The sequence below is a fragment of the Mus caroli genome, unplaced genomic scaffold, assembly GCF_978045245.1.
Source record: "Mus caroli unplaced genomic scaffold, Mus_caroli_1 scaffold_4, whole genome shotgun sequence".
Classification (NCBI taxonomy): domain Eukaryota; kingdom Metazoa; phylum Chordata; class Mammalia; order Rodentia; family Muridae; genus Mus; species Mus caroli.
In genome coordinates, this window is record NW_028227259.1 from 140070518 (window position 1) to 140098435 (window position 27918).

Here is a 27918-nt window from a genome sequence, read left to right on the forward strand (position 1 = left end):
TCAAGGCTGTCAGCATTTTTGCAAGTTGGATCATAACTATTGTTTTTTAATGTGCTAGGGATTCATTTCAAAGCCTCACACTAAAGAAGGGTTTTTAATCACTGAACCATGTCCACCACATGTGGCTTCTTCTTTTCTTTTGAAAAAATAAAATCAGTCTTCCAATTATAAGGGAGTGGGTATCTTGATGGAGATATGTCGACTTAAAAGCTGCCTGTGCAGTGCTACAGATCAAGGCCCAGGCCTCACATGTGCTGAGAAAGCCCCTGACGCTGACCCACAGACCTGACACTGACCCACAGAACTGGTCCTTGAGCTTTAGGCTTTTTTTTTTTTTTAAGATTTATTTATTTATTATATGTAAGTACACTGTAGCTGTCTTCAGACACACCAGAAGAGGGAGTCAGATCTTGTTACGGATGGTTGTGAGCCACCATGTGGTTGCTGGGATTTGAACTAAGGACCTTTGGAAGAGCAGTCGGGTGCTCTTACCTGCTGAGCCATCTCACCAACCCCTAGACTTTTTTTTTTAAGAGTTATTTATTTTATGTACATAAGTACATGGTCCTTATGTATATAAAATGTGCATAAAATCTTCTTCAGACACATCAGAAGAGGGCATCAGATCCCATTGCAGATGGTTGTGAGCCACCATGTGTTTGCTGGGAACTGAACTTAGGACCTCTGGAAGAGCAGTCCGATGAGCCTTCTCTCCAGCCCGGCTTTTGTCTTTTAAACACAGAATTTAGTTAATAATCACTTGAAAGTAATGAGTTCACAGCTGATTGTAGTTTATTTCTGTGCATAGATATGCATGTGGATATGCATGTGGATATGTGGATATGTGCAAGTACCTGCCAAGGTCAGAAGAGGGCAACATGTTGCACCGCCCCACCCCCCCACCCCCCCACCCCGAGCTGGAGTTAGGGCTAGTTAAGAGTCCCTTCACACGGTGCTGGGAACTGAATTGAACTCTGGTCCTCTGGGAAAGCAGAAAACTCTGTTAATCACTGAGCCATCTCTCCAGCCCTGCCTGGGGTTTTGATTTTTATCTTGTGTATGTGTGCATGGTATATGTGAGTACATTCATATGTGCAAGTATATGCACTCACTCATGTATATATACATGTGTGTGCAGGTGGAAGTCAGAAGACAATGGCTCTCTCTCTCTCTCTCTCTCTCTCTCTCTCTCTCTCTCTCTCTCCTTTAGTTTTTCAAATCAGGGTTTCTCTGTATAGCCCTGGCTGTCCTGGAACTCACTCTGTAGATCAGGCTGGCCTCGAACTCACAATGATCCACCTGCCTCTGCATTCCAAGTGTTAGGATTAAAGACATATGCCACCATATGGGCTCTACCTGATTTTGGGGGGACAGAGTTTCTCTGTACCTGGTAGTAACCACTTGGAACTGATGGAGGCCCAGGGCTCTTCCTAACTCCAGCTCCTGCCACTGGGATCACAGGTGTGTGCTAGCACGCCTGGCTTTTATGTGAGAGCTGGAGATCCGAAGTCCACTCCCATGGTTGGGCATTAAACGATCTGCCACGCCACCTGCTGAGCCCCAGCCCTTGTGTTTATTACTTTTTATGTATTTATTTTGAGAGAGACAAAGAAAGGAGATTGGAGAATGCACACATCACAGTGTATGTGTGGAGGTCAAAGGGCAATCTGCAGGGGTCAGTTCTCTCCTTCTGCCACGTAGGTTCTGGGGATGGAACTCAGGTCACTAGACTTAGAAGCAAATGCCTTTACCCACTGAGCCATTTTGTCAGCCTTTCCTTGTTCGCTTACTTATTTATTGAGACAGGGTTTCTATAAAAAGGTTCACCCTGAACTTACTATGTGGCACAGCTGACTTCAAACCTGTGATCCTCCTGCCTCCTTCCTGAGTGCCAGGATTATAAATGTGTGCCACCATGCCTGCTGTAAAGCCTTCCTTCCCTTAGCCATGTCACCACAGCCGGTCTCCCTTCCTTCCATCTTTTATGTGCTGTTCCCAGATCGATTCCAGGAAGAGGCATCTGTGATGTGTAAGCCAGCAGATGCCTCCCACCTAGTAATCAGTACTGGGTTACACTCCAGTCACTGGACCGGCCTCTCTGCTGGGAGCTTCAGAGAGAGAATCTTACTTAATCCTCTGCTCAAAGCCAGGGAATTCTCTTTTCTTGTATAGATAAGGCCCCTGAGGGCTAGCCAGCACACTCATTTCTGGATTCAAATGCATCTTGAGAATCCAAAGCTGGTACTGGTGCTGCCCTCCCTCCTCTGTACAGGAAAGGATGAACTGTGTGTGGGCAGCCCCCAAGGGTGTGTGTGTATGTGTGTGTGTGTGTGTGTGTGTGAGAAGGGGGGGGGGTTCTTCTGAAGCCAGGGAACTGTCCTCACCAGAATGGAAGATGAGGGAGGTAGAGATGAGGAGGAAGGGACTGTCACCTTGGAGCCCTTTACTATGGAAGACCATTTGTAGGCTTGTTCGATTTAAAAAAAAAAAAAAAAAAAGGGGGGTTGAAATGTAGGCTACCAAAAGATAGCACAGAGAGTAAAGGAGCTTGCCTCTAAAGCCAAATGATCAGAGTTTGAATCCGCATGGTGGAAGGAGAGAAATGATGGTTGCAAGCTGTGTCTTGACCTCTACATTCATGGTGGCATATGTGAGCCCCATTCCCAGACATATGTAAGTAAATAAATATTTTTTTAAAAAATAATGTTTTTAAAATACAGTTAACTTTTTAAAGAATTCTTTTGTTGAAGAAGAGGCTCAGCCAGGAACCTAATCATCCCAGGTCACACGGTGGCTTAGGGACAGAGCCATCATGATAAAGACTCCTGTGAGTCCCTGAGAGGAGTGGAATGCCTAGATAGCACATTGCAAACCAGTCATCTGCAGCAGAGGATGCCTGCGGGTGGGGAGGCCGGCAGACAGCAGGCTCCTGCTGGGTGGAGTGGAGTTCTGAGATTCGGAGAGGGAGACGGGTGGGGAGTGGTAGAGAGCTGGGGATGGCAGAGAGCTGAGCCGCGAGTGCACACACCCTCCAGCGCTGGCCGTGATTGATGAAGACAGCCGGCAGCTGGAGCTTGGAAGTGCAGAAGGCCTCTGGAGGCTGCGGAGGGGAGGGAGGGTGAGGAGAGGCTATGAATATTTCAGAGGCTGAGGCCAGGGCTGAAGGAAAAGAGGTGGGAGGGGAGGCACAAAGGCGGGAGGTGGGGGGTGCCCAGGGATCTGGAAAGGCAGATGTCAGCGGTGGGGGAGGGGTCCTTTGAAAGAATAGGGAAAGGGAGGCCAGAAGGGACACCAGGATAAGACGACAGGCTAACAGTCACTGGGAGAAGACTTGTCCAGGGGTAAGAAAGAGCTCAATCCGTGGGATGGACCTAATTGTTTTATTGATGTTTGAGGCAGATTCTCAGGTAACCCAGCTGGCCTCAACCTCCCTAAGTATCAAAGGGTGGCCCTGAACTCCTGAGGTGTACCCTACCACACCCAGCTTAGGTGTTGCAGATAGGCTAGGTGGGCCCTTTGCCAACTCTGCATTCGTGTGTGTGTGTGTGTGTGTGTGTGTGTGTGTGTGTGCGCGCGTGTTACTGGGAGTGAAACTCAGGGTTTTCCTATTGGTGGGTGCTATACAGCTGAGCTGGGGACCCCAAGTCCTTCCCTGGGTAATTCTACACAAGTGCTCTACCTCGAAGCTACATCCCCAGACCTCCATCCATCCATCCATCCATTCATCCATCCATCCATTCATTCTTATTTAGGTTGATCAGAAAGACCTTGAACTTGAAAACCTCCTGCCTCAGCATTCCCAGTAGTTGAGCTAACAGGCCTGCTCTACCTGACTTGGCATTTCTCTTTTGCAAACCACTGAACCTGAGTTTGGGTTACTCAGATCTTCATCAGATCCCCCAGGCCTGGGGATGGCAAGCCCCCTGGTCTACAAGCATAGTCCCCTCTTCCCAGCCACAAATAGCCCAGAGGGTATCGCCTAGGCTGCAGCAGCGAGAAGGCCAGTCTTAGAGGCGGACGGGCAGCATCTCTGTCTCTCCTTAGCGTGGCAGAGACCCCGCGACGAATGGAAGGCTTGGAGCCGGGCCTGGAGTACCCACCCTTCGATGAGGACGACGGCCCAGTGGATTGCGACTGCCCGGTCTCCTGCTACCGCGGGCACCGGGGGTACAGGTGAGCGGCCGCCGCGGCGGAGGGGAGGGCAATACGGGGCCGCCCCCCTCACCTCCCGCTGCCGCCCCTTCTCGCTCAGGACCAAGCACTGGTCCAGCAGCTCTGCATCGCCCCCTCCCAAGAAGAAGAAGAAAAAGAAAGGCAGTCATCGGAGGAGCCGGTGAGAGTGGCGCATGGCCCTAGAGCGAGGTGGGGAGGGCCTTGAGGTTCCCATCTTGGACCCACACGGGACACGGGACACGGGACACGGATGCTACACTTGGAATCTGCAAACTTTAACCTGCCCCTCTCCCTTTCCTGAATTCTTACACTGCAGCTTAGCCCCTCTCCTTGGCCCCGCCCATTCCCTAGGCTCCGCCCCACTTTAAGTCCCATCCCCACTGGGTAGTACCATCCTCCCAGGACTCACTTAAACACCATCCCAACCAAGTGTGTGTGTCCCTGGGAAGGGGGTCATTACTGGACCTCAACTACAACTCCCCCATCTCTATGTCCCCTCTGCCCCCATCGCGTCCTGAGGTACAAACTGGGGCCATTAGCTAACTGGAAACATCTGTCTGTCCTTTCTCTCTGGCATCCACCCTCAGCAAAAAGAGGAGACTAGAGTCAGAATGCAGGTCAGTGATGAAGGGGACAGGAAGGGGGTCCGGGGGGAGCGACACCTGTGGGTGGGAAGAACCCAAGGCCACCTTCCAGAGACAGGAGGTCTGACCCTTCATGGCTGGACACTGGACTCTCACACCCAGCCCAGAAAGAGATCCCAGGACTGGGGATAGCTCAGAGCCAGGGAGTTTGCCTAGTGTGAGGCCCTGGGTTTTAATTTCAGCATTGTAAGAAAACCAGACTCCCTCCCCCAACAAAAGTGTTTCCCCTTCCCCTCATGACAGGGTGCACACTCTTGTGATCCCACCACTCAGGAGGCCAAGGTAGGAAGAGCATGAGCGCAAGGCTAGCCTGGGCTACACTGCAAAACCAATCTCCAAAACAAACGAAAATAACTAAGCAAACAACACAAAGGTTCTGAGGAGATAGCTCAGACAGGAGAGTGTCTGCATTGAAAGCATGAACATCCGAGTGGGACTCCTAGAATCACACACACACACACACACACACACACCAGACACACACACACATACACATCATACACACCAGGGACACACACATCACACACACACATACATCAGACACTCACACCAGGCACACACACACATCATCATCATCATCATCACACACACACCAGGCACACACACACACCAGACACACACACACAACACACACCAGACACACACACACAACACACACATATACATCACACATACCAGACTCACATACACACATCAACACATACACAATACACAACACACAACACACACAATACACAACACACAACACACAACACACACATACACACACACAGGTTTCTAATCCCAGCACTGAGGAGACAGAAATAGATGGATTCCCAGGGCTCAGGAGCCGGCGAGTCAAGCCAAGTTGGCAAGTCCCAGAACCAGTGAAAGACCATGACTCAGAAAACAGGGCTGGTGAGAAGGCTCGGCAACCCTCAGTCCCATGACCTCCACAGTGGCAGAAAAGAACTTTGCAAAGACTATTTTGTTTTCTCTGCTCTCCCTGTATGTCCCCTGGCATGTGCACATAAACACACACAATACATAAATATATTGGGGGGGCCTCATAAGTGATGTCCGAGGCAGACCTCTGGGCTCTACATGTATCTGTGCACACACACGAAGGCAAAAGAGGCAGGCAGTAGCAGCAACTTTAGGGGTCTTGCCAGTCTGACCCATAAGCTCCAGGTCATTCTATCCAAGGGACTCTGGGCTTCATAGCTTGGGGCCCCTTCCCAGCTTCCAGACCGGGAACCCCATCAGCCACACACATCCTCTCCCCTCCACCCCAAGCTCACTGGTGCCCACCCATCTCCACAGCTGTGGGAGTGCTTCCCCCCTGCGCAAGAAGAAGAAGAATGTGAAGAAACACCGTCGAGATCGGTACTTTGCCCCCAATCCCCACCCCCAGCTGCCCACCTCATTCCCTGGGCTCAGGACCTGGGCTGGCCATTCCCTGGGCTGGGGTCCTCACCAGCCATTCCTATAGAGACTCAGGAGGACTTATCACCCTACAGGTCTGATTCTGGGTCCCGGAGGAAGAGACGATACAGGTGAGCTGTGCTTTCCTGAACAGGCAGGCAAACAGAGGCAGCCGGTCTCCTTCAGGGACCAAAACCACAGTAGTGAGAGGGGACTCCTCTTTCACTGATGCAAGTGAGGCTGAAAGGTCAGGTAGGCCCAAGAACTACTTTTAGCCTTTGCCTGCCCCATTTCAGCCCCAAGAAAGTCCAGAAAGAATTGCAACTCCTGTGTCCAGTGGGTGTGTCAGGAGGTACCCTCTTTGAAAGTGGAAGCATCAGGACCCCAAATTGCATGGAACAGGGCGGGGGACATGCCAGGCCAGAGCATCTCTGTGAACTGGGTTGGCTCAGAGATAGAAGATGGGGTGCTGAGGCTCTGACCACAGCTGGAGTTTGGCATATCGGTTGCTAGCTCTCTACAAGCCTGATCTTTAGGGATGACTGAGGGAAGGTGGGGGTGGGGGTGGGGTGGGGATGGGGATGGGGGACCCAGGCATAAGCTAGTAGAAAGCTCAGTATCAGGGATCAAAAGGTATAGGCCAATTGCACCCTTACTCTGGAAGCCAGACTCCCTCTCCACAGCCCTGAGCAGGTGTAGTCTCCTGGCCCTTCCATTGGTGGGATTTACAAAAGGCCATTTGTACTTGTTAGTAGAAAAGCCTATACAGTTCCCCCACCCTACCCTTTTTATTTTCCCAATCGCCACCCCCAGAACCTCCCCCACCCCGTTTCTGCCCTTCCCCTCCCTCCCAGAGTGGATGGGTAGCATGGGCCTCTGCTGCCCCCTAGTGGACACATGCTATGTTCAGCCCCTCTGACTAGGACTGGACCTGTATGTAAGTGAGCTAGTACTGCTACATCCACTTCCGGGAGATTCTGAGGCTCAAAGCAAGCAGAAGACTTCCCACTCCCAGGTCCTTTCCTATTCCTTTCTCTCTTGTAAGAAGTACATTTCTGTGCTTGTTATATGTGTTTGGGATTTGAAAGGATTTGGTGGCATCAGAGAGGGAACGGGAGATAGAATGAGATCATTAAACGGGAAACAGAAAGCAGAATGTGACAGACAGAGCATGGCTCTGTGGTAGTGCTCCCACTTAAGTGTGCCCGCCAGCACCACATGCGTACACACCCCTCTTCATGAAGCCTGGCTGTACCCTATGGGCAGATCCCTGTCAGCCAGGAAAGTTCCCACCTAAGGGAAGAGCAACTCGAACTTCCAAGCTTCTGTACCTGAGTTCAGCTGGGCTCCAGTGCGGGCTCTACACAGTCACTCTCTGGCGCGCTCTTCTCAGACTCAGTCTCTGCTCCCTGCAGATCGAGAAGCCTCAAGAGCAAACGAAAAGAAAAAAACAAAGATCGAAAGAGGTAAACACACCCTCTGCTCCCCCATCCCCAGAAAACCTGGCCTTTTAGCACCCCAAACCAACCTCTTAAACTCACCTCGAATCATACCTCCAAGGGCAAAGGGTACTACTCAAAGGGTAGCTCTCCAGTTGTGCCAGACGGAAAAGTTAAGATTCACTTAACTTGCACCGAGGAAGCCCTGTGAGCCAGTGGCCACTTAGGATTGTTGGAGCCTAGGTCCCTTGCCACCCATGCATTCTTTCTGTCCCTTGATCCTTTCAGCCACACACCTTCATTCCAAGATCAGGTGAGAGGTGAGATGGTCTTTGGAAGTTGGGGCTTTCCCAGGAGAAATGCTTTTCCCTAACTCTCAGGAATGATTTGGAGACCCTATACCCAGACCCATTCAGGCCGTGCTGGGGGTGGGGCTGATCCCCCAGTGACCTTTCTGAGTTACCTACCCCAAGTCCCTGCGGTCGGGCCAGGCTACACCATGGTCAAGGCAAATAGCACTTCCATCAGGCCAACTCCTCTTGCCCACCCCAGGCCTCACACTGAGTCTCCAGGCCGAAGGTTCCACCACCACAGCAGCGCCAGCTCCCACAGCCCCTCAATGTCCTCACACTACAGTGATTCCGGATCACCCAGCAGGTAGGCTGAACCCTGGGGCTGTGCTCAAAGGGGCTGCTTCAGGGCAGGTTGCTACAGTACTTGCCTGGTGTGCACGAAGCTCTGGGTTTGACCCCCCAGAACAACTGTGGTAATGCATGCCTGCAATGCCAGCACTTCAGAGATGGAGGTAGGAGGATCAGAAGTTCAAGGTCATTCGAGATTAGATGTAGAGTTTGAAGGTCAGCCCGGATTACATGTGATCATCTTCAAAAAATTACAGATAGATAGATAGATAGATAGATAGATAGATAGATAGATAGATAGACATCGTTGTGGGGTGGAGGGAATTATTGTGTCCCTAAGGGTTGGGATGCGGGAGCAGTCCCCAGAACCAAAGTTCATCAGACAGAGCAAATTGGTGTCCATCTGGAGGAAGAACTTAAATGGGAACTCAAGGTAGTGCAGCTGGGAACCAGGTCAGTTGCAGAGGGGGCGTCCCACGCCGGCTCCCCCATCCCTCTGCTCCCCCAGACTGAGCCCCAAGCATCGAGATGACGGGCGGAAGACAGGCAGCCAGCGATCCAGCGGGAGCCGGTCGCCATCCCCATCGGGCGGCAGCGGATGGGGGTCGCCCCAGCAGAACGGAGGCAGCAGGCAGCGAAGTGGAACGCACGGCGGTCGCCCCGGCTCGGCGCACAGCCCGCCCGATGTACGTAAGCTTGGCTTTGTGGAGGGTTCTTCACGCTGTTTGCCGGCGGACTGCGCCGTGCGGGCTGGGGCAGGGTAGCAGAAGGGGCGGGGCCGTGATGGGTCTCCAGGTGACCCGACAGATGCTCTCCCTGTTCCCATCCCTCTGACCTGTGCTCTACAAGGAGAGTCGGGTGCCTTGCTCAGTTGGATGTCGGTTGGCTGTTGTTCTCACCTGGGCCTGGTGGTCTGGTGAGAATTTGGGGGTGAGTGGGCACCTGCAGGCCTGGGCTACTTTCGACTTGGCAAAGTGAAGGTCAGAGAAGGCTTGACCATAGAGGTAGTCAGGATACGGTGCTGGGGAATAAACCGAGGTTTCTTGCCTTCAGGGAGCAGGTGCAGACTGTAAACACATCCTAGAGAGAAATGACTCAAACTGCAGCGGGTGTCATGTGACACCCAAGCCCTTACCCCTTCACTGAGTTCTTCCCTCCTCTTAGCCCCTTCCATTAACCCTTCACTTCTCTCCGGACCATGCAATGAGCTTCTTTAGTACTTGGCCCCCGCATTGCCCACCTTGGACCAGTGTCTCCAACCTGTGAGCCTCTCCTCCCAGGCTGATAGTACAGAGAAAACTATAACACCCCTACCATTACTACCCGCTCCACAAACTGTGCCCACCCATCGTCAGGAGGGACACAATCACCTCTAGATCTGCAAGCATGTGATGTGATCACATGATCGTAGGAGCCCAAACAAAAAACACTAGACCTTTTTCTCCCAATGTGGGCCACACAGGGTCTATAGACCCCATCTGTCTGTCCGTCAGAGCATGAAGCTGAGGCCTCGCAGGGAGAAGGTGCTGCAATGCTGACAGGGCCTCTGGGTGTGCTCAGGAACTTGGGATAGGATAGCAGGGTCCCTTCCACAGCAGCCATGCATTACCCACGATGTCTCAGCTATGCTCCAAGCTGCCATCCCCACACTTCAGGTCTCTGCAGCCAACACAAACCTCTACATGTCAGTTTCATTTTGATTTTTTGGTTTTGGTTGTTTTCTTTCACTCCCTCCCTTTTCTGAAATACTCTTCCTCCTGTGGTGTTGGAGAGGAAGGTGGAAAGGAAACAGGCACAAAGCTTTTGTTCTCAGGATATCTACAGATGAACCTGCCTCTAGGCTGTCCTACCTGGAAAGGATGCCAGGTTCTTGGCCTAGCTCCTGAGGCTGTGGTTAGGCCAGCAGTTGTGAAGACAGCGATGTCTCTTGGATCTGTCTTGAGTATGGGAGAGGGAACAAAGGGGTATCTTAAAGCAGCCCAGCAGGGGCTGGAACTGATGAGGTAACCTGCGAAGTAGCATGGCCACCCCCAAACTTCCAAAGCACAAAAGACCGAGCACCGTCTCCCATGTATGGCCTCCTGAGATAGCCCAAAACACAGTTTGAGTTTGGTTTGGTTTGGTTTGGTTTCAAACCAAGTCTCATCCTATTTCTGACCCCTTTTGTGGGGTCCTAGAACTCTGAGCAACTTCCCTGCCTGTGGCCCCTTGCAAGGGTCCTGTACATGTGTAAACAAAATGGCTACAGTAACCAGACTCCTGCAGTTCTGACAAAATGGCAACAGTACCTAGAAGGTACCTTGACACAAGTCAAATGGCTTGAGTCAGCATTTGGTCTAGGCAGTACTTTGTATCTTCTGCCCAAAACACTGTTTCACATGGCCAAAGGAGTTTTCCAAGAACATTGTTTACTCTTATCTCAAATCATAGCTCAGACTCTTTCTCCTCACCCTTGCCTCCTGCACAGTCTAAGACCATCCTGGGTCTGCAACCTATGTTTGAATCCTCTAGTTAAAAAAAAAAAAAAAAAAAAGACTGGGGGTGGGGGTTGGAATGTTAAAGAGACTGGTTCTTCTGTACCCAGAAAGGTGAGATGAAGGGAGGGTGGGGCATCAATGGTGCCTTCACTGTTTCAAGAAATATTTTTGAATGTCTTTGGGCATAAATACTGGGAGCATTAAGACACTATCATTAAGATCATTAAGAAAAAGAGAGAGAAAGAAAGATATGGAAAAAACAGAAGCTCAACATTTTAACCCCACCTATGTCTTTGTTTGTTTTTTAGCCTCCCATTTGAAACGTGGTAATACTATAATTCCATATCTTGTTTAGTTGAGGGTGGGGGAGTTTATGTCTTTTTTTTTCCTGTTATTTTGTTGGTTTTTTTTTTGGTTTGTATTTACTTTTTCTTTATTTAAAAAAATCTTTGTAATGTACAGAAATATGAGCTATCTTTCTGGGTTTGCGTTGGGTTTTGTTTTTTTCTTTTCTCTCTCTTCTGTGTTCTAGAACTTTGCTTTTGTGTGTGTTCCTGTGGAAGCCTTTCTTCTAATGCAGAGATGGTGTTTGAATTTCAAGTCTACATTAGTCATGCCCATATCTTTATATACTTTCCTCTCTTCTGATCAGAATTTAAAAGGGAACACAACTCCAAATAAAAATTAGTAACCATATCCATATTACTTCCTAAGGAGGGGCAATTATCCCTCTTATTAACCCCAGGGAACTGAAATTATCTCACATTGTAAATTAACAGTACTGGTGTTTCTGAGTTCACAGAGGACCTTGCAAAAAAACTAGGGACCACACAAAGAGCGAGGGACTGACATTTCCTTGGGTGCTGTTGGCAGGCAGGGGAAGCCAGTGTCAGGTCTTTAATTCTAGGACTTGGTAGAAGCAGTCTAATCTCTGAGTTGAAGGCCGGCCTGGTCTTCAGAGAACGTTCCAGGACAGCCAGGTTACACAAAGAAACCCTGTCTTGAAAGACAGACAGATAGACAGACCGACAGAGAGAAAGACAGAGACAGACAGAGAGAGAGACAGACAGAGAGACAGAGAGACAGAGAGACAGAGACAGAGAGAGAGAGACTAAAGGCTGTTGCAAATTTAACTCAGGTAAAGTTTTCCAAGATAGGCATTCTAAGCTAGAGAAAAGCGCCGTTCTAGTCTGGGGACAAGCCATTGGTATCTCTGAAAAGTACAGCCAGGCCTGGTGGTGTTCACCTCTAATCCAAAGAAAGAGGATCACAGACTCCAGACCATCAAGGTCACTCTCGATCACTTAGTCTAAGAAAGAAAGAAAATCAAAAGTAAAAAGGTATCTTGGGATGTGGCTCAGCAGTGGGATGCTGGCCTACTATGTGTGAGGGAAAAAAAGGAAGAGAGTTATGAATGGGGCTTAGTTGGCAATGTTTGCCTAATACACACAGGTGTACTAAGACTGAATCCCTAGCACCACAGGAAATCTGGCATCGTGGTGCCCTTGAGAGGTAGATGCAAGAGAATCAGATATTCAAGGCCAGCCACAACTATATAGCAAGTTCAAGGCTAGTCTTTGCTACATGAGGCACTGTCTCAAAAAAAAAAAAAAAAAAAAAAAAGCAGATAAAGAAAAGAAAAAATTTAGGGAAGCCATGGGGCTGATCTGAGAGGCAGGCTCCTTCTTCCAATGGAACCTGTGGTTGTCTTTCCTTTTAAATATGCAGTCCCCACCCCGCCCTCTGCATCCTTTCCACTGGCCTCACTTAACCAGCCTCCTTCTCTTTGACCTTTCTGTTTCCTTTCTCTCTCTATGCTCCATCTCTCTGTGCCTGTTTTCCCCTTTCCATCTCTCTCCTCCAGATTTGGGCCTCTCCCCCAAGCTGCCTGCCCCTTCCCTGTCCACCCTGTGGTTTTCTGCCTTCATTAGCTGCTGCATGCATGCCCTCTGGGGAGTTTGTTATATAATGGATTAAGGAAAGGGTCTGTTGAACCCTGTGGTTAAAGGTTTTAAAAGAAATGAATACATAATGAATCTATCAGAGGTGGCTGACAAGTGGCCCTTTCCATCCCTGGGGTGACACCCAGAAGCCACTGGGCAGGCTGTTTCCCCCTCTGCTAGCTTAGAGGGGAGGCCACTTTGAGTCACTGGTGTCCTGCCTTCCCCGTGCAGAGACCTTTTTTGTTTTTATTGTTGCATCCCTGTCTGTGACCACTGAGAAGGTAGGTACCCCAACCTGGCTATGCACTTGCTCTCCCTCTCTCAGCTCAGATATGTGCAGCTGTTCTGCTTAATTTGAATCTCTCTCTCTCTCTCTCTCTCTCTCTCTCTCTCTCTCTCTCTCTGTCTCTCCCCCTCTCTCTCTCCCTCCCTCCCTCCCTCCCTCCCTCCACTTTGTTTTAAGTTGATTGTTTTTCTCTTTCCTCTCTTTCTTTAACTAACTTTTCACTTACCCCTTCTCCAAACTGAGCCACCTGAACTGTCCCCCTGGGCTGTGGTTTGGTTCCCTTCATTCTCCATCCCTAGCCCTGATGACTTTGCAGGCTCATCCTCTCCTCCTTCCCATCTTTGCTATCTCTGCTTCTTCCTCTCCACCTCTTGATCCTCTCCCCAAGCCTCCCTTCGCTCTCCCTCATTCTCATTGTTGGCTGAATGCACTTGTATGTGGTCTAACATTCAGTCTTCATGTCTATTCTTGTTCTGTGTGCTTGCAGTGGGGTCGCTTTGATTGCTACTGTCCGGGGTGGTTGCAGAACCCCTAACCTTTATCCTTGCCAGCTTCTAGCTAGGAGCTTTGGTCTCACATGCGCCAGTCCTCCAGGGCCCACCTAGACAGTAAGCAGTAGAAGAGTGGGATGTAAGAACCTTGAGGGTCAAGTTCAAAGTTAAGTCCCGTTGCACCCTTTGGGGCTGACTATACCAGGCTGAATGAACTCTAGACTTAGACTAAGTCCTTTCATGGTAGCACAGTAGATATCAGAGGTACAAGCTTCAAGGTTCTGAGATACTAGCAGGTATTAGTACCACAGAGAGCCATAGCTCTGTAACTTACATGTGATGACAGAGTCACTTCAGAGAGGGTCTGGAGTGGGCCAGGGACAGGCACTAGACCTTAAGAACCTACTTGGCCAAGACTCTGGGGTGATTTTCAGAATGGTATAAAATCTTAGCTTACCCCCAGAACAGGGGCTTCTCCAAGTCCCCAGTGTCCTTTCTCCTGCTGAATTTCTGAAATTGAGAATTCAGTGGTATTCCTTGTTGCAGAATGATCCAGAAGAGGCCATCGCTAATAGTCAGAGTGACTCAAGGCAGAAAGAGCACTTATATCACATGAAACTCGTGGTGGCCACTCCAGCGCTCAGCTAGCTGTGTAGAAAATGGCAGTCAGAAATGGGTCCTTAGGGGGCCACCACCTCCTCCTTCTCCCATCAGCTTCCTGTCCTGCCTGAAAATAACCACAGAATTTTGAGCTCCCGGGAGCCACTGTGAGGTCTTGCTGACTCTCCGTCTTCAGCTTTGGAAAAGGAAGGGTTAGCTACTACTCCCGTGTTTATTCCAGGAAGGGTCAGGCCAGCTCACTTCTCAGAACACTCTAGCTATCTCGAATGGTGCTTGCTGGGAGGGAGATGACAGTGTTGCTCTTCACAAGGGGGATGAGGGCTGGGAGTCTGAAAGGGAGAGGTACCTCAGCCTGAGGAGGACATGGAGCCCCCCTCCTTTCAAGACTTCCTGGTTTTCAACATGGGGAGACAGTGGGAGAGAGGCAAGCATGTGCAGTCCTGGGGTGCAAAGAGGACACAAAGGCAAGTCACTCCAGATGTTTCCTTGCCTCTGTCCCCTGCCCCCTCTGCTTCCACTGTCTCCTTTCTCTGACCTTGATTATTGCCCTTGACCCTCACATTTTTCTTATACAGGGGGATGGGGAGGAAGATGTTACTAGCAGAGCTAAGAGAATAACTTAGTGTATTAAGTGTTTGCTTTGCAAGCAAGAGGACCTGAGTTCAAGCCCCAGAACCCACATTAGAAAGCCAAAGATGGTGGCTTGTGCTTCTAATCCTAGGTCTGGGAAGGCAAAGGCAAAAAGATGCCTGGGGCATGCTGGTCAGCCAGCCTGGCTTAATTGACTAACCCTGGGTCCTCAAAACAGCTCAGTGGGTAAAGGGTGCTTGCCACAAAGCCCAGTGGCCTCAGTTCAATTCCTGGAACTCACAAAGTAAAAAGAGTAAAACAGGCTCCTCAAGTTGTCCTCTGCACACACACACACATACACACATACATGCATGCACACATACACACACACAACAGACACACACATACACACACACATACACACACATACACACATATATACATACACACATACACACACACAACTAAATAAATAAGTGTAATTTACAATGTATAGCTGCTAAAAATTAAAATTTAAAAAGAATATCACCAGCCAGGCATGGTGGCGCACTCCTTTAATCCCAGCACTTGGGAGGCAGAGGCAGAGGCAGAGGCAGGAGGATTTCTGAGTTCAAGGCCAGCCTGGTCTACAAAGTGAGTGCCAGGACAGCCAGGGCTACACAGAGAAACCCTGTCTCGAAAAACCAAAAAAAAAAAAAAAAAAAAAAAAAAAAAGAATATCACCCTGGAGAAAGACACCCAAGATTGACAGCTGGCCTCCCCATACACACACATACATATACACCTGCACACACAGAGGAACATATACACAAAAGAGAAAAGGAAGGAAGGAAGGAAGGAAGGGAGGAAGGAAGGAAGGAAGGAAGGGAGGGAGGGAGGGAGGGAGGGAGGCAGGTGCAGCCTCCAGCAGGGTCATGGTGACCTTTTCTCAGCAGCTTCTGGAGGGATGAGTGGGCTGCCCTTCCCCAGGGACTCCCTGACAGCACCTTCTTTCCATCTTCTGCCATCCTGGGCTGCAGGGGACCCTCTCCACCCAACCCCAGGCCTTCACCCCTGCTCTGATCCTTTCAGGCTGGGGGCCAGCATACAGGCTAGTCCCTTCATGGGCCAACCCAATCAAGATTCTGCTCATCCCCATTTTATCAGTGGGGAAGCATGGCCACCTCATATGAGACTTAGCATAAGTTCTCACAATCAACTTAATTCCCCTCAAGGGCTTCTCCTTGGGCTTGGGCAGGGTCAGCTCAAAAGGAATCACGGGAAAGTGACAAACGAGGAACTGTGACTTCAAGACCTATGTAGGAAGGTAGGAAGCCACCTATCTTGGCTTAGACCTCAATGGCTGGGGACAAAAGCATATTAGGGGTATTCAGCCACACAGTCCAGATCCTTTCTGTTCCTAATATTCTACACCACCTCCAAGCCAAGGGAAGTCAAGATGTATCTGCATGGGACTGGGGATCACTAGTCCAGCTGCCAGTGTTTGCCTAGGATATGTGAAGCATTGGGTTATAAGCTAAACATCTCATAAATCAGGCGTGATGGCTCATGGAGGTAGAGACAGGAAGAATAGAAGTCCAATGTCTGGCAAGATGTGCCCATCAATGCAATGGTGGTATGACTGTTATGGGGGGTAAAGCAACCACCTTTTTAGTTTAAAAAAACAAAACTAAGCAAAACTTAAAATGTTCAAGGTCAACTTTGGCTATCTAGTGAGTCCTAACTGAGCTCCATGGAACCCTGTTCAAAGTGATGAGGAGGAAGCTAGGGCTGTGGCTCACTGGTAGAACGACTTGCTTCCCATCCATGAGGCCCTGGGTTCAGACTGCAGTACTGACAGGGGGGGGGGGGGGGAGGTGGGAGGGGCTTCCTGCTTGTCTTTGGCAGGGAACATCATGGGCTTGATCTTCCTCCCTGACCCTGTTCTTTGCTTTGAGTCAGGTCTCTAGCTCTGATTCTGAACTGGTCCCAATCCCAGTATGCAATCCTCTACCACTGGCTTTGCTACCTCCCCTGACCAGGGTAGCCTTAAAGGAGGGGACCATGGTGACACGGAGCTGTGAGTTCCCGTGCATTTGTTCCTAAGGCTCTCTTACCTGGTATCTCTGTTTAGTTGACAAGCTGACCACCCTGGGCATAGGATGCATTGGAAGAACCTAGAGACATCATTCTCATTTGCCCCCTAGAAGGAAATTCATTGAGAGGACCCTGGTACAGACCAGGGACTGAAAGATGTTATTTGCCTGTTGGGGTCGGGGAGAAAGCTGAGGGTTCTTCTGGAGATGGCTTTTAAGAATGAAAGTATCCTTACAACAACCAGCCTCAAGCTGGGCACAGTCCAATCTGGGCACATAATGCAGACACAGGAATTTTCTGGAGTTCAAGGTTATCTTTGGTTACATGGAGAATCAGAGGCCAGCCTTGGCTACATGAAACCCTGTCTGAAATTCTTAAAATGGGGTCAGGGATGTAGTTCAGTCAGTAGAGATCTTGCCTAGCATGCATGCATGAAGCCCTGGGTTTGAGCCACACCACCGCATAAAAATACCTGTAATTCTCAGCACTTGGATGGTGGAGGCAGAAGAATCAGAAATTCAACTAGATCAAGAATTGGAAGCCGGGCGTGGTGGCGCACGCCTTTAATCCCAGCACTTGGGAAGCAGAGGCAGGCGGATTTCTGAGTTCGAGGCCAGCCTGGTCTACAAAGTGAGTTCCAGGACAGCCAGGACTATACAGAGAAACCCTGTCTCGAAAAACCAAAAAAAAAAAAAAAAAGAATTGGGAGTTCCAGGCCAGCCTCAGCGACAAGAGACCTTGTCTAAAATAAAACAAAAATCAGCCGCCAGTTCCCATAGCCTAAGCTGATGAGGAAGTAAAGATTGCTTAGTGGGACAGGTGACTCAGATCATACCCAGAGGGCCACCTATGCCTGCCTCTACTTTGGGAGAAAGACCCACTCTCCTGGGAGAAGTCTTCATGGCTCATTGACTCCCAGCTAAGGCTAGTGTTCATTGATTTCTTCAGCCAACCACAACCAATCACAAGCCATCGGCACATTCCATCAGTGAGGCCCACATCCTGGCTAGAACTCTTTGTGGGGCTCTATGGAGCCCTGAAGAGAGGTCAGGGCCCATCATCCCCTCTACCAGAAACATCCAAGTTCAGGCCAAGGAAATCATGCTTCCTTCCCAGTGATAGCAAGATATCCTGAACAAACTCAGCTTAGACTCCCTACCGGCGCCTGGAACTCCCTGAGTGGCCCTAAGTGAAGCAAATTCTTCCTTCCTCAGCCAATAGCATTAAGGATTCAGTGTCCTGTTTTATGCTAAAAATTGGGATTATGCCCAACAATGGCGGCACACGCCTGTAATCCCAGCATTCAGGAGTCTGAGGCAAAAGAATTTCAAGTTCAAGGCTATATAGTAAAACCGTGTCTAAAAACAAAGCAAGCTGGGCATAGTGAAGGGGTTTGTAATCCCAGCCCTTCAGAGGTGACATCTGTAGGATCCTGAGTCCAAGGTCATCTTGGGCTGCATATTGGATTCTAGATTCCAGGCCAGCCTATAGATCTTGAGATCCTGTCAAGCCAAAGAAAAGAGCTGGGTGGTCTCGGTGGCTGCCCACACCTTAAGTCTCAGCATTCAGGATGCAGGGGCAGGTAGATCTCTTGAGTTCAAGGCCAGCCTGGTCTACAGAGCAAATTCCAGGATAGCCAGGACTACACAGAGAAACCCTGTCTCAAAAATAAATAAATAAATAAATAAATAAATAAATAAATAAATAAATAAATAAATAAGAAAAAAGAAAAGAAACAAAGAAAGAATAAAAGAATACACACTGGCATCATTGTGCATGCCTTTAATCCCAGCCCTGGGAAGCAGAAGCCAATGGATCTGACGCCTAGCCATTGTTACATAGTGAAACTCTGTCTCAAACAAGCAAACCTGAGGTTACAGACAGCAGAGCTGCTGGGTAATGATTGTGGAAGTGTCAGGGACAGACTTGTCAATGGAATAGTGGCAAGAATAATAAGTAGCATCTGATCTTGCAAGGTTGGGGACCAAAGTCAGGAGGGTCCTTCTGTAAAGGGTGGGGTGGGGAGGCTGGAGAGGGCGCAACCAGAGAATCCTCAACTATTTATGCTGGAAGAGACATTGGGGAGCAAAAGCCAAACCCTCGTGGTGCGGAGGGCGAAACTGAGGCCTAGATTGGGGATATTGACTTGTCCAGGACTCCGTGGTGCTGAGGCAGTAGGCAGGCTCCATTCCTAGTTCCCAGCCAGGACCTCGGATGGTGTCAGGTTCCCTTTCTGGTCCTAACTCACTCTTGGAAAAGAAACAAATTCACAGCCCTTTTCAGATGTCAGCCAAGGGCACCGGCTGACACCCAATGCCCAAGGACCTGGACATTTGCTGGTCCGCTAGAGGTGAATCGGCCTCCTCTCGGGCCTAGAGGGGGTGGTTGCGTTTTTCTCTCTCTCTCTCTATCTCTCTTGCATTTTTGTGACTCTAATGATGAACTTATGCTACCACGCTTTTCCCTTTTCTTACACAACTTACCTACTAAAGGAGGAAGTGCCACTTTATTGGTAAGTGGACGTTAACCAAGAGGGACTTAAAAAAAAAAAATCAGAACTTTAACAAAAAAAAAAAAAAAGAAAGAAAGAAAGAAAAGAAAAAGAAAAGAAAGAAATGAAATGAAAAAAAAAAGAAAAAGAAAAGAGAGAAACAGAAAGACAGTCGGTCAGCTACTGAACATCCCTGAGCTCTCGGCAGGGTCGCCAAAACAAAGTCAAATATTAACCGAAAGAAAATAATAACAATAAAGTCAGGTTCCCCAGCAGATCATTTTGATTTGGGTATATAATGACATTTGTGGTATTTTTGTTTCTGTTACTATTATTATTATTTTGATTTTCTTTTTTATTTCTGTTTTGACTCCTTTTCTTCGGTTGAATTTTGAGTTCAGTTATCTTGCCCCCTCCCCCATCTGTGTGCCGTGTGACAAACCCCCCCCCATGCCCTTTACCCTGGTGGGGGGAGCCTGGCCCTGGTGGGCTGGCCCTGGCTTGACCTACCAGTGTCGTACCTCTCTCTTCTCTCTACTGGGGGGAAGTCGTCTGTCCCCCATGCGGGGACAATGCCAATCCCTCTGGTACCCCATCCTGGAGCCCCCCTCCCCTGCAGCCTCCATTCCCACCGCTCCGTCCCTCTTGTGTTATGCATGCCGAGAACCTTGCATGGTCTGCTATGTTGAGGCCAGAAGGTGAACACTCAGGAGAGGTAGAGGCAGGGCAGGCGCGGGAACCGTGTGTGCGATGCTCCGGGGCTGCAGCCCGCGGCCTAGGCCCGGTGAAAGCCCTCTCTCCTTTTCTCCCCCCCACCCCACTGCCCTCTCACGTCCCCCCCCCCCTTCGATCCCTCCTCTCTTTCTCTCCAACCTCTCCATCCGGCTTGCACCCTCCCCGCCCCTCTTCTGCTTCTTCCCCGCCCTCCCGCGTCCATCCCATGCATCTGCCACCCTCTCTGCTCCGGTCCCCTCTGCATCTCTCCCGGCCTCTCTCGCCCCCTCTCCGCCCCTCCGTGCCCTTCTCTGCCTCTCTCCCCGTCAGAAGCCCAGCTCGCCCCGGGCCTGCGACAAGGCGGCCGCCGCGCCCACGCCTCCCGCGCGTGGGAAGGACAGCCAGAGTCCCCGCTCCGCGCCGTCGTCGCAGGGCCGCGGGGGCCGCGCGGCGGGAGGGACAGCCAGGCGCCGGCGTCGTCGACGGAGGAGGAGACGATCGAGGTCCTCGGCCAACGCGCCCCGCCGCAGGGGGCGCCGGCGTACAAAGCCCGCACCGCCTCGGGGCTCGTCGCGCTCGCTCAGCGGGGCCCACTCCAGCAGCGACTCCGGCGGCGGCGCCCCGGGCCCCGGGCCCGAGCCCTGCTCCGAGCGAGGTCACGGCGGACACGGGAAACGGTGAGCCGACCTCCTACCTACACTACACAGGAGTACCCCTTCACTGGTCATCCCCAAACAGTGACCTCACTGGTCACCCCGATACGCCCCCCGCCCATCATTCCACGTGCAGCCCGGTCACTCCATCACTTCCAATGAAGTCCCCCTCCTTTGTTAATAATCCCACAGGGAATCCCCAATTTGTCCTTTGACGCCCCATTTCCTCTGGGGTGGGCTCATGGATCTCTACTGCCACCCACACAACCTGTGTCTCCCTACCCCGCAGCCCACACCATTGAACCCTTTCCCTCGCTCCCTCCTCTAGAGCAAAGGAGCGCCCCCCGCGCGCACGGCCGGCTAGCACCTCGCCATCGCCTGGCACGCGCGGCCGACGGGGAGGCCCAGAGGGCAACAGCTCATCGCGCAGCCCGGGTCCCCATCCGGGCTCCTGGAGCTCCAGCCGCTCGCCCTCCAAATCCCACTCGCGCTCCCCAGACAAAAGGACCCGCAGCCCCAGCCTCTCACCGTCACCCAAGAAACCTCTTGGCAGGTAAGTGTCCCAACCGGAATAGTGAGGTGGGAGGGGGCGGATGGCATAGAACCCGGACTTAGGACCCATATGGCGGGGATCCCTCACCATGATGGGTCCCACAGGGACAAGGACAGCGAAGGCCGTGCGAGGCACGCCGAGGCTGAGGCCGCCCGCACCCGGCGTCGCTCCCGCAGCTACTCGCCCATCCGAAAGCGGCGCCGGGACTCGCCCAGTTTCATGGAGCCGAGACGCATCACCAGGTACAAAGAGGACTCGGGGCGAGAAGAGACTAGGGCTACTTGCTCTAATTGGTAGCTAGGGATGTCAGAAAGTCAAGGCTCACAGGCCTGGGGGCCTTCTAGAATGGTCTGATTCTAATACTGAGGAAAGAGGAGGGTTTTGTCCGGGGGGCGGAGGGTGGGGGGAGAGAACTAAAGGAGGATGGGTTGGGCGAAGAGAAACTAGTGGACTCAGGGGTCATCGAAGAGTTGGGGAGAAACGAGGGTGCCAGAGCATGAAAGACAGAAGTGACAACCTTGGGAGGGAAGAGGTGCCATGGATCCGAGCTGGTCTGCGGGTCGGGGTGACCAGTCACAGGCATAGAGCTCTGGAAGATTCCATTCATCCATCTGGAGCCCCTTCTTCCCTCCCCGTGTCTATCACACCCTCAATGATACAAACTTTTCTCCTTCATCTCAAGGAACCTCCTGCTGCGTGGCCTGTGGCCAGCCTGGGGGCCGTGTGGACCGGGCTCCACAGGCAGCCCAAGTGATACTCATGTGAGCTAGTCTGGTGGTGGTCAGCTCTCCATCTGCGTCTCCTTTTCTCACTAACCTCCCAACACCCCGGGGAATTGGCGGAGGGGGCAGAGCATACTAGTATCTGGGGCAGCTGTCTGAGGAACCCCATGCAGAATGAGGCGTGTGCCCGAGGTGACAGAGGAATAGAAGGGTCTGAGTCTGCAGATGAAATCACCCAAACGCTGGGACTGGTGGCTCAGGCCTCTCATTCCATCTACTAGGTAGGATGGGAAGGAAGGAAGTGGCGATTCAAGGCGAGCCTAAGAAACTTAGTAAGTAGGACCTAGCCTCAAAATAAAAAGATTGATAGAATGTTTGCCTAGAATTCCCCCCCTCCAGGGAGGGGCTGGGGGCGTGGCTCAGTGGTAGCGCACCTTGCCTAGAATCACATGGTCAGTAACTGGGGACCTAGATAGAGCATCTGCCTAGTATATGTGAGGCCCTAGATTCAATCCCTACTGCCAACAAATCAAAATTTACCCTGAAGCCCAGGATTAGGCCAGTGTGACTAGATCGCCATTGGCAGAGTTCTGAGCCCAGCTTTGCCCTGCTGAGGCACCTGAGGGAGACTGAATGTGCCTCTCTGGCCCTCAGTGGCCAGATGTGTCTAATTAGCTGACATACGTAAGAATCTTTTTAACTCCAAGACACTCTTCTCAAATTAAGTGTCCTTAGTCTAGCGGTTCTCAGCCTTCCTGATGCTGCACCGCTTTCATACCGTTCCTCATGTTGCGGTGACCTCCCCCCACCATAAAAGTTATTTTCGTTCCTCTTTCATAACTACTATTTTGCTACTGCTATGAGTCATAATGTAAATATCTGATATGAGGTCCCAAAGGGGTCGGACCCCACACAGGTCGAGAACCATCCCATTCATTCTTGATAGTCTGAGACTCCAAGAAAGCAATATGGCTGCCTTCTACTCAGACCTAAAGGCCAGGCCACCACACTAGAGATAGCATCCCAGATGCATTCAGTTCTACACTGAGGGTCCTAAGATGGGCAGAATTTCACATCTTCCAGTTGAGCGCCCACCTCAGCCCCTCTGTCCCAGGCTGCCTCCTCCTCCTACTACTAATGCACAGCTGGTTTTCTTCCTCAGAATTAACCCGTGTGGCGGGGCATTAGAGCCCCCTTAACCACTTTCTTTTCTTTCTCTGGATCATAGCCACCTGCCTTCAAACTAACTCCGGGTCAGCGGGAGGTAGCTGAGTGAAGGGTTGGGATGGAGATGGGAGGTGGGGACAAGCTGCAACAGAGACAGCAGTGGCCAGGGGTCTCCTCCTTGTTTTCTTTGAATGACCATAAAAGTCTACATCCTCTCAGCCTAGACTGCAGAGTTCCAAGACAGCCAGGGCTACAGAGAAACCTTGGAAATGTTGTCTGGAATATATATATATATATATATATATATATATATATATATATATATATATATATTAATGGCCATAGTTGTTAGTACCTGCACGTGAAGAGGCAATTGCTGAGCTTCATTCAAAGGCCTATGGCTGTGTCTCACTTAAGAGAATGCGAGTAGAGCATGCATAGAACCCAGCGTTCCACACACGGGCCGTCACAGGGTCCTCATCACAGACTGATGACATAAACCTGCAGTCCCAGCACTTAGGAAGTTAAAGGCAGAAGGATAGGAAGTTCAAGGATATCCTCGGCTACACAGGAAGTTCCAGGCTAGCCTACGATACATGAAACTCTGTCTCAAAAAAGAAATTAATTTCATTCATGCTGGGCATAATGGCACACATCTGTGACCCCAGAACTCAGAAGCTGAGGCAAGGAGACTGAACATTACAGGCTAGTCTGAGCTTCATAGTGACATCTAAAATAAAGCAAGAAAAGAAGAAAGGAAGGAAGGGAGGGAGGGAGGGAGGGAGGAAGGAAGAAAGAAAGAAGAAAAGAGGAGGGAAAAAAGTGTAGTGGCACATGCCTGTGATTATAGCACTCAGGAGGTAGAGAATCAGGAGTTCGGGACCAACCTTGGCTACACAGTGAGTTTGAAGCCAGCCCGAGCTATAGCAAACCTTCCTTAGAAAATAAAAATGAGGGCTGGAGAGATGGCTCAGCAGTTAAGAGCACTGACTGCTCTTCCAGAGGTCCTGAGTTCAAATCCCAGCAACCACATGGTGGCTCACAACCATCCTTAAAGAGATCTGGCGCCCTCTTCTGGAGTGTCTGCAGACAGCTACAGTGTGCTTACATATAATAAATAAATAATTTAAAAGAAAAAAAAAGAAAAGAAAAATGAAATGAAATTTTGGGTTAGAGAGATGGCTCTAAGGTTAAGAGCATTTACTGCCATTCCAGAGAACCCAAGTTCAAGTCCCAGGACACATATTGAAGTTCCATGTTGATCAGCTCCAGGGGATCCAACAACCTCCAGCCTCTATGGCCCCTGCACATGTGCACATACCCCTCCCCCCCCCGACACATAATTAAAAATAAAAACATTAAAAGGAGGAGGAAATTTCATTCATGAAATTCAGGGTGCACCTCGGCTGGACTAGACCCCTCCTCGTATTTGTGAGGCACTTTTCTCTCTCCCCAGCATGACACACAGAGAGACAGAAACACACATACACAATAAACTTCATTTATTCTGAAAATGTTTGACACACACTCAGATCGATAAAGAATTTGGCAGACAAGGAAAAACAAAACAATCAATATGAATTTGGCAAAGGACACAGAAATTTGGAATTGGGGTTGTCCCAGAGATAAAGACTCAGGGGAAACTAAGGCAGGAAGCCCTGGCCACTGTTGGGTGGGGGCTGAGGCCTGAGTGAGGACCACGGACAGGCAGAGCTGGCGGCTCTGGGTGGACTAGGATCTTCTCTTTTTTCTCCTACAGTGCCCGCAAGCGTCCCATCCCCTACTACCGGCCCAGCCCCTCCTCTTCCTCCAGCTGCTTGAGCACAGACTACTCAAGCCGGAGCCACAGCCGGAGCCCCAGCCCTGGCCACAGCCATGGAAGCTACAGCAGCCGCAGTCACGGGACTCGCAGCCGCTCCTGCAGCGCCTCCAGGAGCCGCAGTCCTAGCTACCACAGCCGGAGCAGCTCTGAGAGTGGGGGCTTCTAAGCCCAGACGGACCCATCTAGGGTTGGAAGGCCCTGGAACAAGGAGAGGCTGGGGCCCTGAGACCTGGGAAAGAGGGGTCTGTACCCCCATATTGCTACAGAGGTCCCGGGGTGGGGGTGGGGCAGCACGTGGGCAAGTGGGACTACAGAAGAGCGTCTTCTAGGGTGGGTGAACCACCCACGAGGAGGAATCAAACTGTCCTGCCCCTGAGGTGTGCCCATCCCCACGCCCTGCCCACCCACCATGCCCAGGGAACAAAGAGCCTTTGTGAACACAGGGATCAGATCACCACACCCCTCTTCTGCTTGAGGCCAGCTTACCAGCCTGGGGCCCATTGCCTGTGTATGGCACAAGAGTCCACAAGAGTTGGCTGTCACCTCACCTGAGCTCAGTGGACCCCCCTCCCCCCCGCACAGCTTGGAAGGTGCCATGCCTGGGACCTTCCCCTCCTCTTTCTCTATCTCCCACGGGGTGGATCTAAAAATGGCAAAGCGAGCCAGATCTAAGAGAGAAGAAAGGACCACCTAACTCCTGGGGTAATGCCAGGCACAATGAGAAGTTCACACTTGGCCCATCTCTCTCCCTCGCCCTCACATCAAGGCCACGCCCTCCAGGCCTTCATCAGCACAAGAGGTGGCATATACCACATCTGTATCTAACACGGAAGTTAAAGGTCAGCGGCTGAGGCCCTAGCTCAGTTGGTAGAGTGCTTGCCTAGCATGAGTGAAGTCCTGGTTTCCATCCCAAACAAAGCATAAAACTGAGCATGCTAGTGCATGCCTGTAATCCCAGCACCCTGGAGGTCGAGGCAGGAGGACCGGAAGTTCAAGGTCATCTTAGACTACATAGTGAGTTCGAATCCAACCTGGGGTACAGGAGAATCTGTCTCAAAAGTGAGAGACTGGGAATTCAGGCCAGAAGATAAGAAAAAAACACGGGTAGAAAGCAGCGGCATTTTTTTTTTTTTTAAGCATGGGCCCAAACAAGGCAGTCAGATGACCAAACAGGTCAAGGGCTACTGGGAGACAGGTACAGGCTGCTGTCTGGGTTATGGGCCAAATGATAGCTCGCGGTCACAAGCTAACTAACACGCGGTGCACTTCGGAGCCTGCCCAAGGGAGGCCTCCTTACCAGGCTTTGATAGGGCAGGTTTGGTCAAGGCTTTCAGAACTGGGGTGGTAGGTTCCAGCCAAAGCCCTCACCCTGGAACACGACGGGGATGAGGTGGTCCCCCCTCCAGCCCTCTTCTGCGGCACCCAGCCCCACCCACCCCCCTGCTGGGGCCCTCAGGGATCTCGAAGTCTTCCTTGGCCCAATAGGGCAGATGCCCTGGGCTCTGGTGGGGGGAGGAGTCTGGGGTCTGAACCGGGTTCCCACCTTCTCTCAGTTTCCCCTTCCCTCTTTCTCCGCAGTGCGGGAAAACATTTGGACTGTAATAAAAAAACACTAGGTGCCCGGGTGACAGGCTGCGACTGAGTCTCTGTGACTGCGAGCATCAGGGAGCAGGGAGGACTGGGGTCTCTCCCCATAAGGACTGAGTGGGGCTCTCATTCCTCCCGAGGGGCCCAGTGAGGAGAGGTGGGTGGCCTCAAGGAACCAGGTCCGACCACTTGCCTCTGAGGTTCAAGTGGAAAGAAAAACGAAATCAAGAAAATGTCCTTCCAGCCTGGAGGATTTGTGGGCTATTTGTTAAAATTATTGTGTGTGACACACACCTTTAACCTCAGCACTCTGGAGGTAGAGGCAGGCAGATCTCTGTGAGTTCAAGGCCAGCCTGGACCTCAGAGCAGATTCCAGCAGAGCCAGAACTACACAGAGGAACTCTGTCTCACACCCCGCCCCAATTATTGTGTGTACATATGCAATATGTTTGAGGACACATGTGCCACCGCATGTGTGTGGAGATCAGAGGACAACTGTGTGGGGTCAGCTCTCTCCTGCCACATTTATATGAGAGCCAACTCTGATCACCAGGCTTGTGAGGTAAGTACCTTTACCAGCCGCATCATTCTGTGGTTAGTGGGGGGACAGCGGGGGTGTGTGGTGTGTGTGTGTGTATAGGGTATGTAGTATGTATGTACACTGTGGCCATGTTTGTTTTGTTTACTTGAGACAGGGTCTCCCAGGGCTAGAGAGATGGCTCAGTGGTTAAGAGCACTGACTGCCCTTCCAGTGGTCCTGAGTTCAATTCCCAGCAACCACATGGTGGCTCACAACAATCTGTAATGAGATATGATGCCCTCTTCTGGTGTGTCTGAAGACAGCAACAGTGAACTCATATAAATAAAATGAATAAATAAATCTTTTTAAAAAAAAACAAATAAGGCCGGGCGTGGTGGCGCACGCCTTTAATCCCAGCACTCGGGAGGCAGAGGCAGGCGGATTTCTGAGTTCGAGGCCAGCCTGGTCTACAAAGTGAGTTCCAGGACAGCCAGAGCTATAAAGAGAAACCCTGTCTCGAAAAACCAAAAAAAAAAACAAATAAAAAAAAAGAGTGCTCGCTTTGGCCGCACATATACTAAAATTGGAACGATACAGAGAAGATCAGCATGGCCCCTGCACAAGGATGACACACAAATTCGTGAAGCGTTCCATATTTTTGCCTCAGTACAGGGGAACGCCAGGGCCAAGAAGTGGGAGTAGGGGGGTAGGGGAGTGGGGGGGGAAGGATATGGGGGACTTTTGGGGTAGCACTGGAAATGTAAATGAAGAAAATACCTAATTAAAATTAAAAAATGAGACAGGGTCTCTCTATGTAACCCTGACTAGCCTGGTAGACCAGGCTAGACTAGAACTCTCGATAATAATCCTCCTGCCTCAGTCTCCTAATTACTGGGATTTCAGTCACAGGCCACCATGCCCTCC

At 50.8% G+C, this 27918-nt stretch overlaps 1 protein-coding gene and 1 non-coding gene across 3 annotated transcripts in view; both read left to right on the forward strand.

Annotated features, from left to right (window-relative positions):
* The window catches only part of Srrm3 (serine/arginine repetitive matrix 3), a 68614-nt gene extending 42591 nt beyond the window's left edge, over window positions 1–26023 (forward strand). The window contains exons 4-15 of one of the 2 annotated variants that reach the window (XM_085837285.1): window positions 4045–4173; window positions 4253–4333; window positions 4761–4790; window positions 6120–6182; window positions 6317–6352; window positions 7637–7687; window positions 8213–8317; window positions 8810–8987; window positions 20301–20647; window positions 20952–21176; window positions 21281–21418; window positions 24825–26023. In XM_085837285.1, coding sequence (XP_085693411.1) covers window positions 4045–4173; window positions 4253–4333; window positions 4761–4790; window positions 6120–6182; window positions 6317–6352; window positions 7637–7687; window positions 8213–8317; window positions 8810–8987; window positions 20301–20647; window positions 20952–21176; window positions 21281–21418; window positions 24825–25053 — 1612 coding nt within the window. In that variant the 3' untranslated portion in view covers window positions 25054–26023. The remainder of the gene's footprint in view (window positions 1–4044; window positions 4174–4252; window positions 4334–4760; window positions 4791–6119; window positions 6183–6316; window positions 6353–7636; window positions 7688–8212; window positions 8318–8809; window positions 8988–20300; window positions 20648–20951; window positions 21177–21280; window positions 21419–24824) is intronic. The other variant, XM_085837284.1, reaches the window with a different exon arrangement.
* A 1524-nt stretch (window positions 26024–27547) lies between these two features.
* On the forward strand, window positions 27548–27654 carry LOC147005370 (U6 spliceosomal RNA). Its single transcript, XR_015047059.1, has one exon. It is a non-coding gene; the product is annotated as a U6 spliceosomal RNA (small nuclear RNA).
* Window positions 27655–27918: the final 264 nt, after the last annotated feature.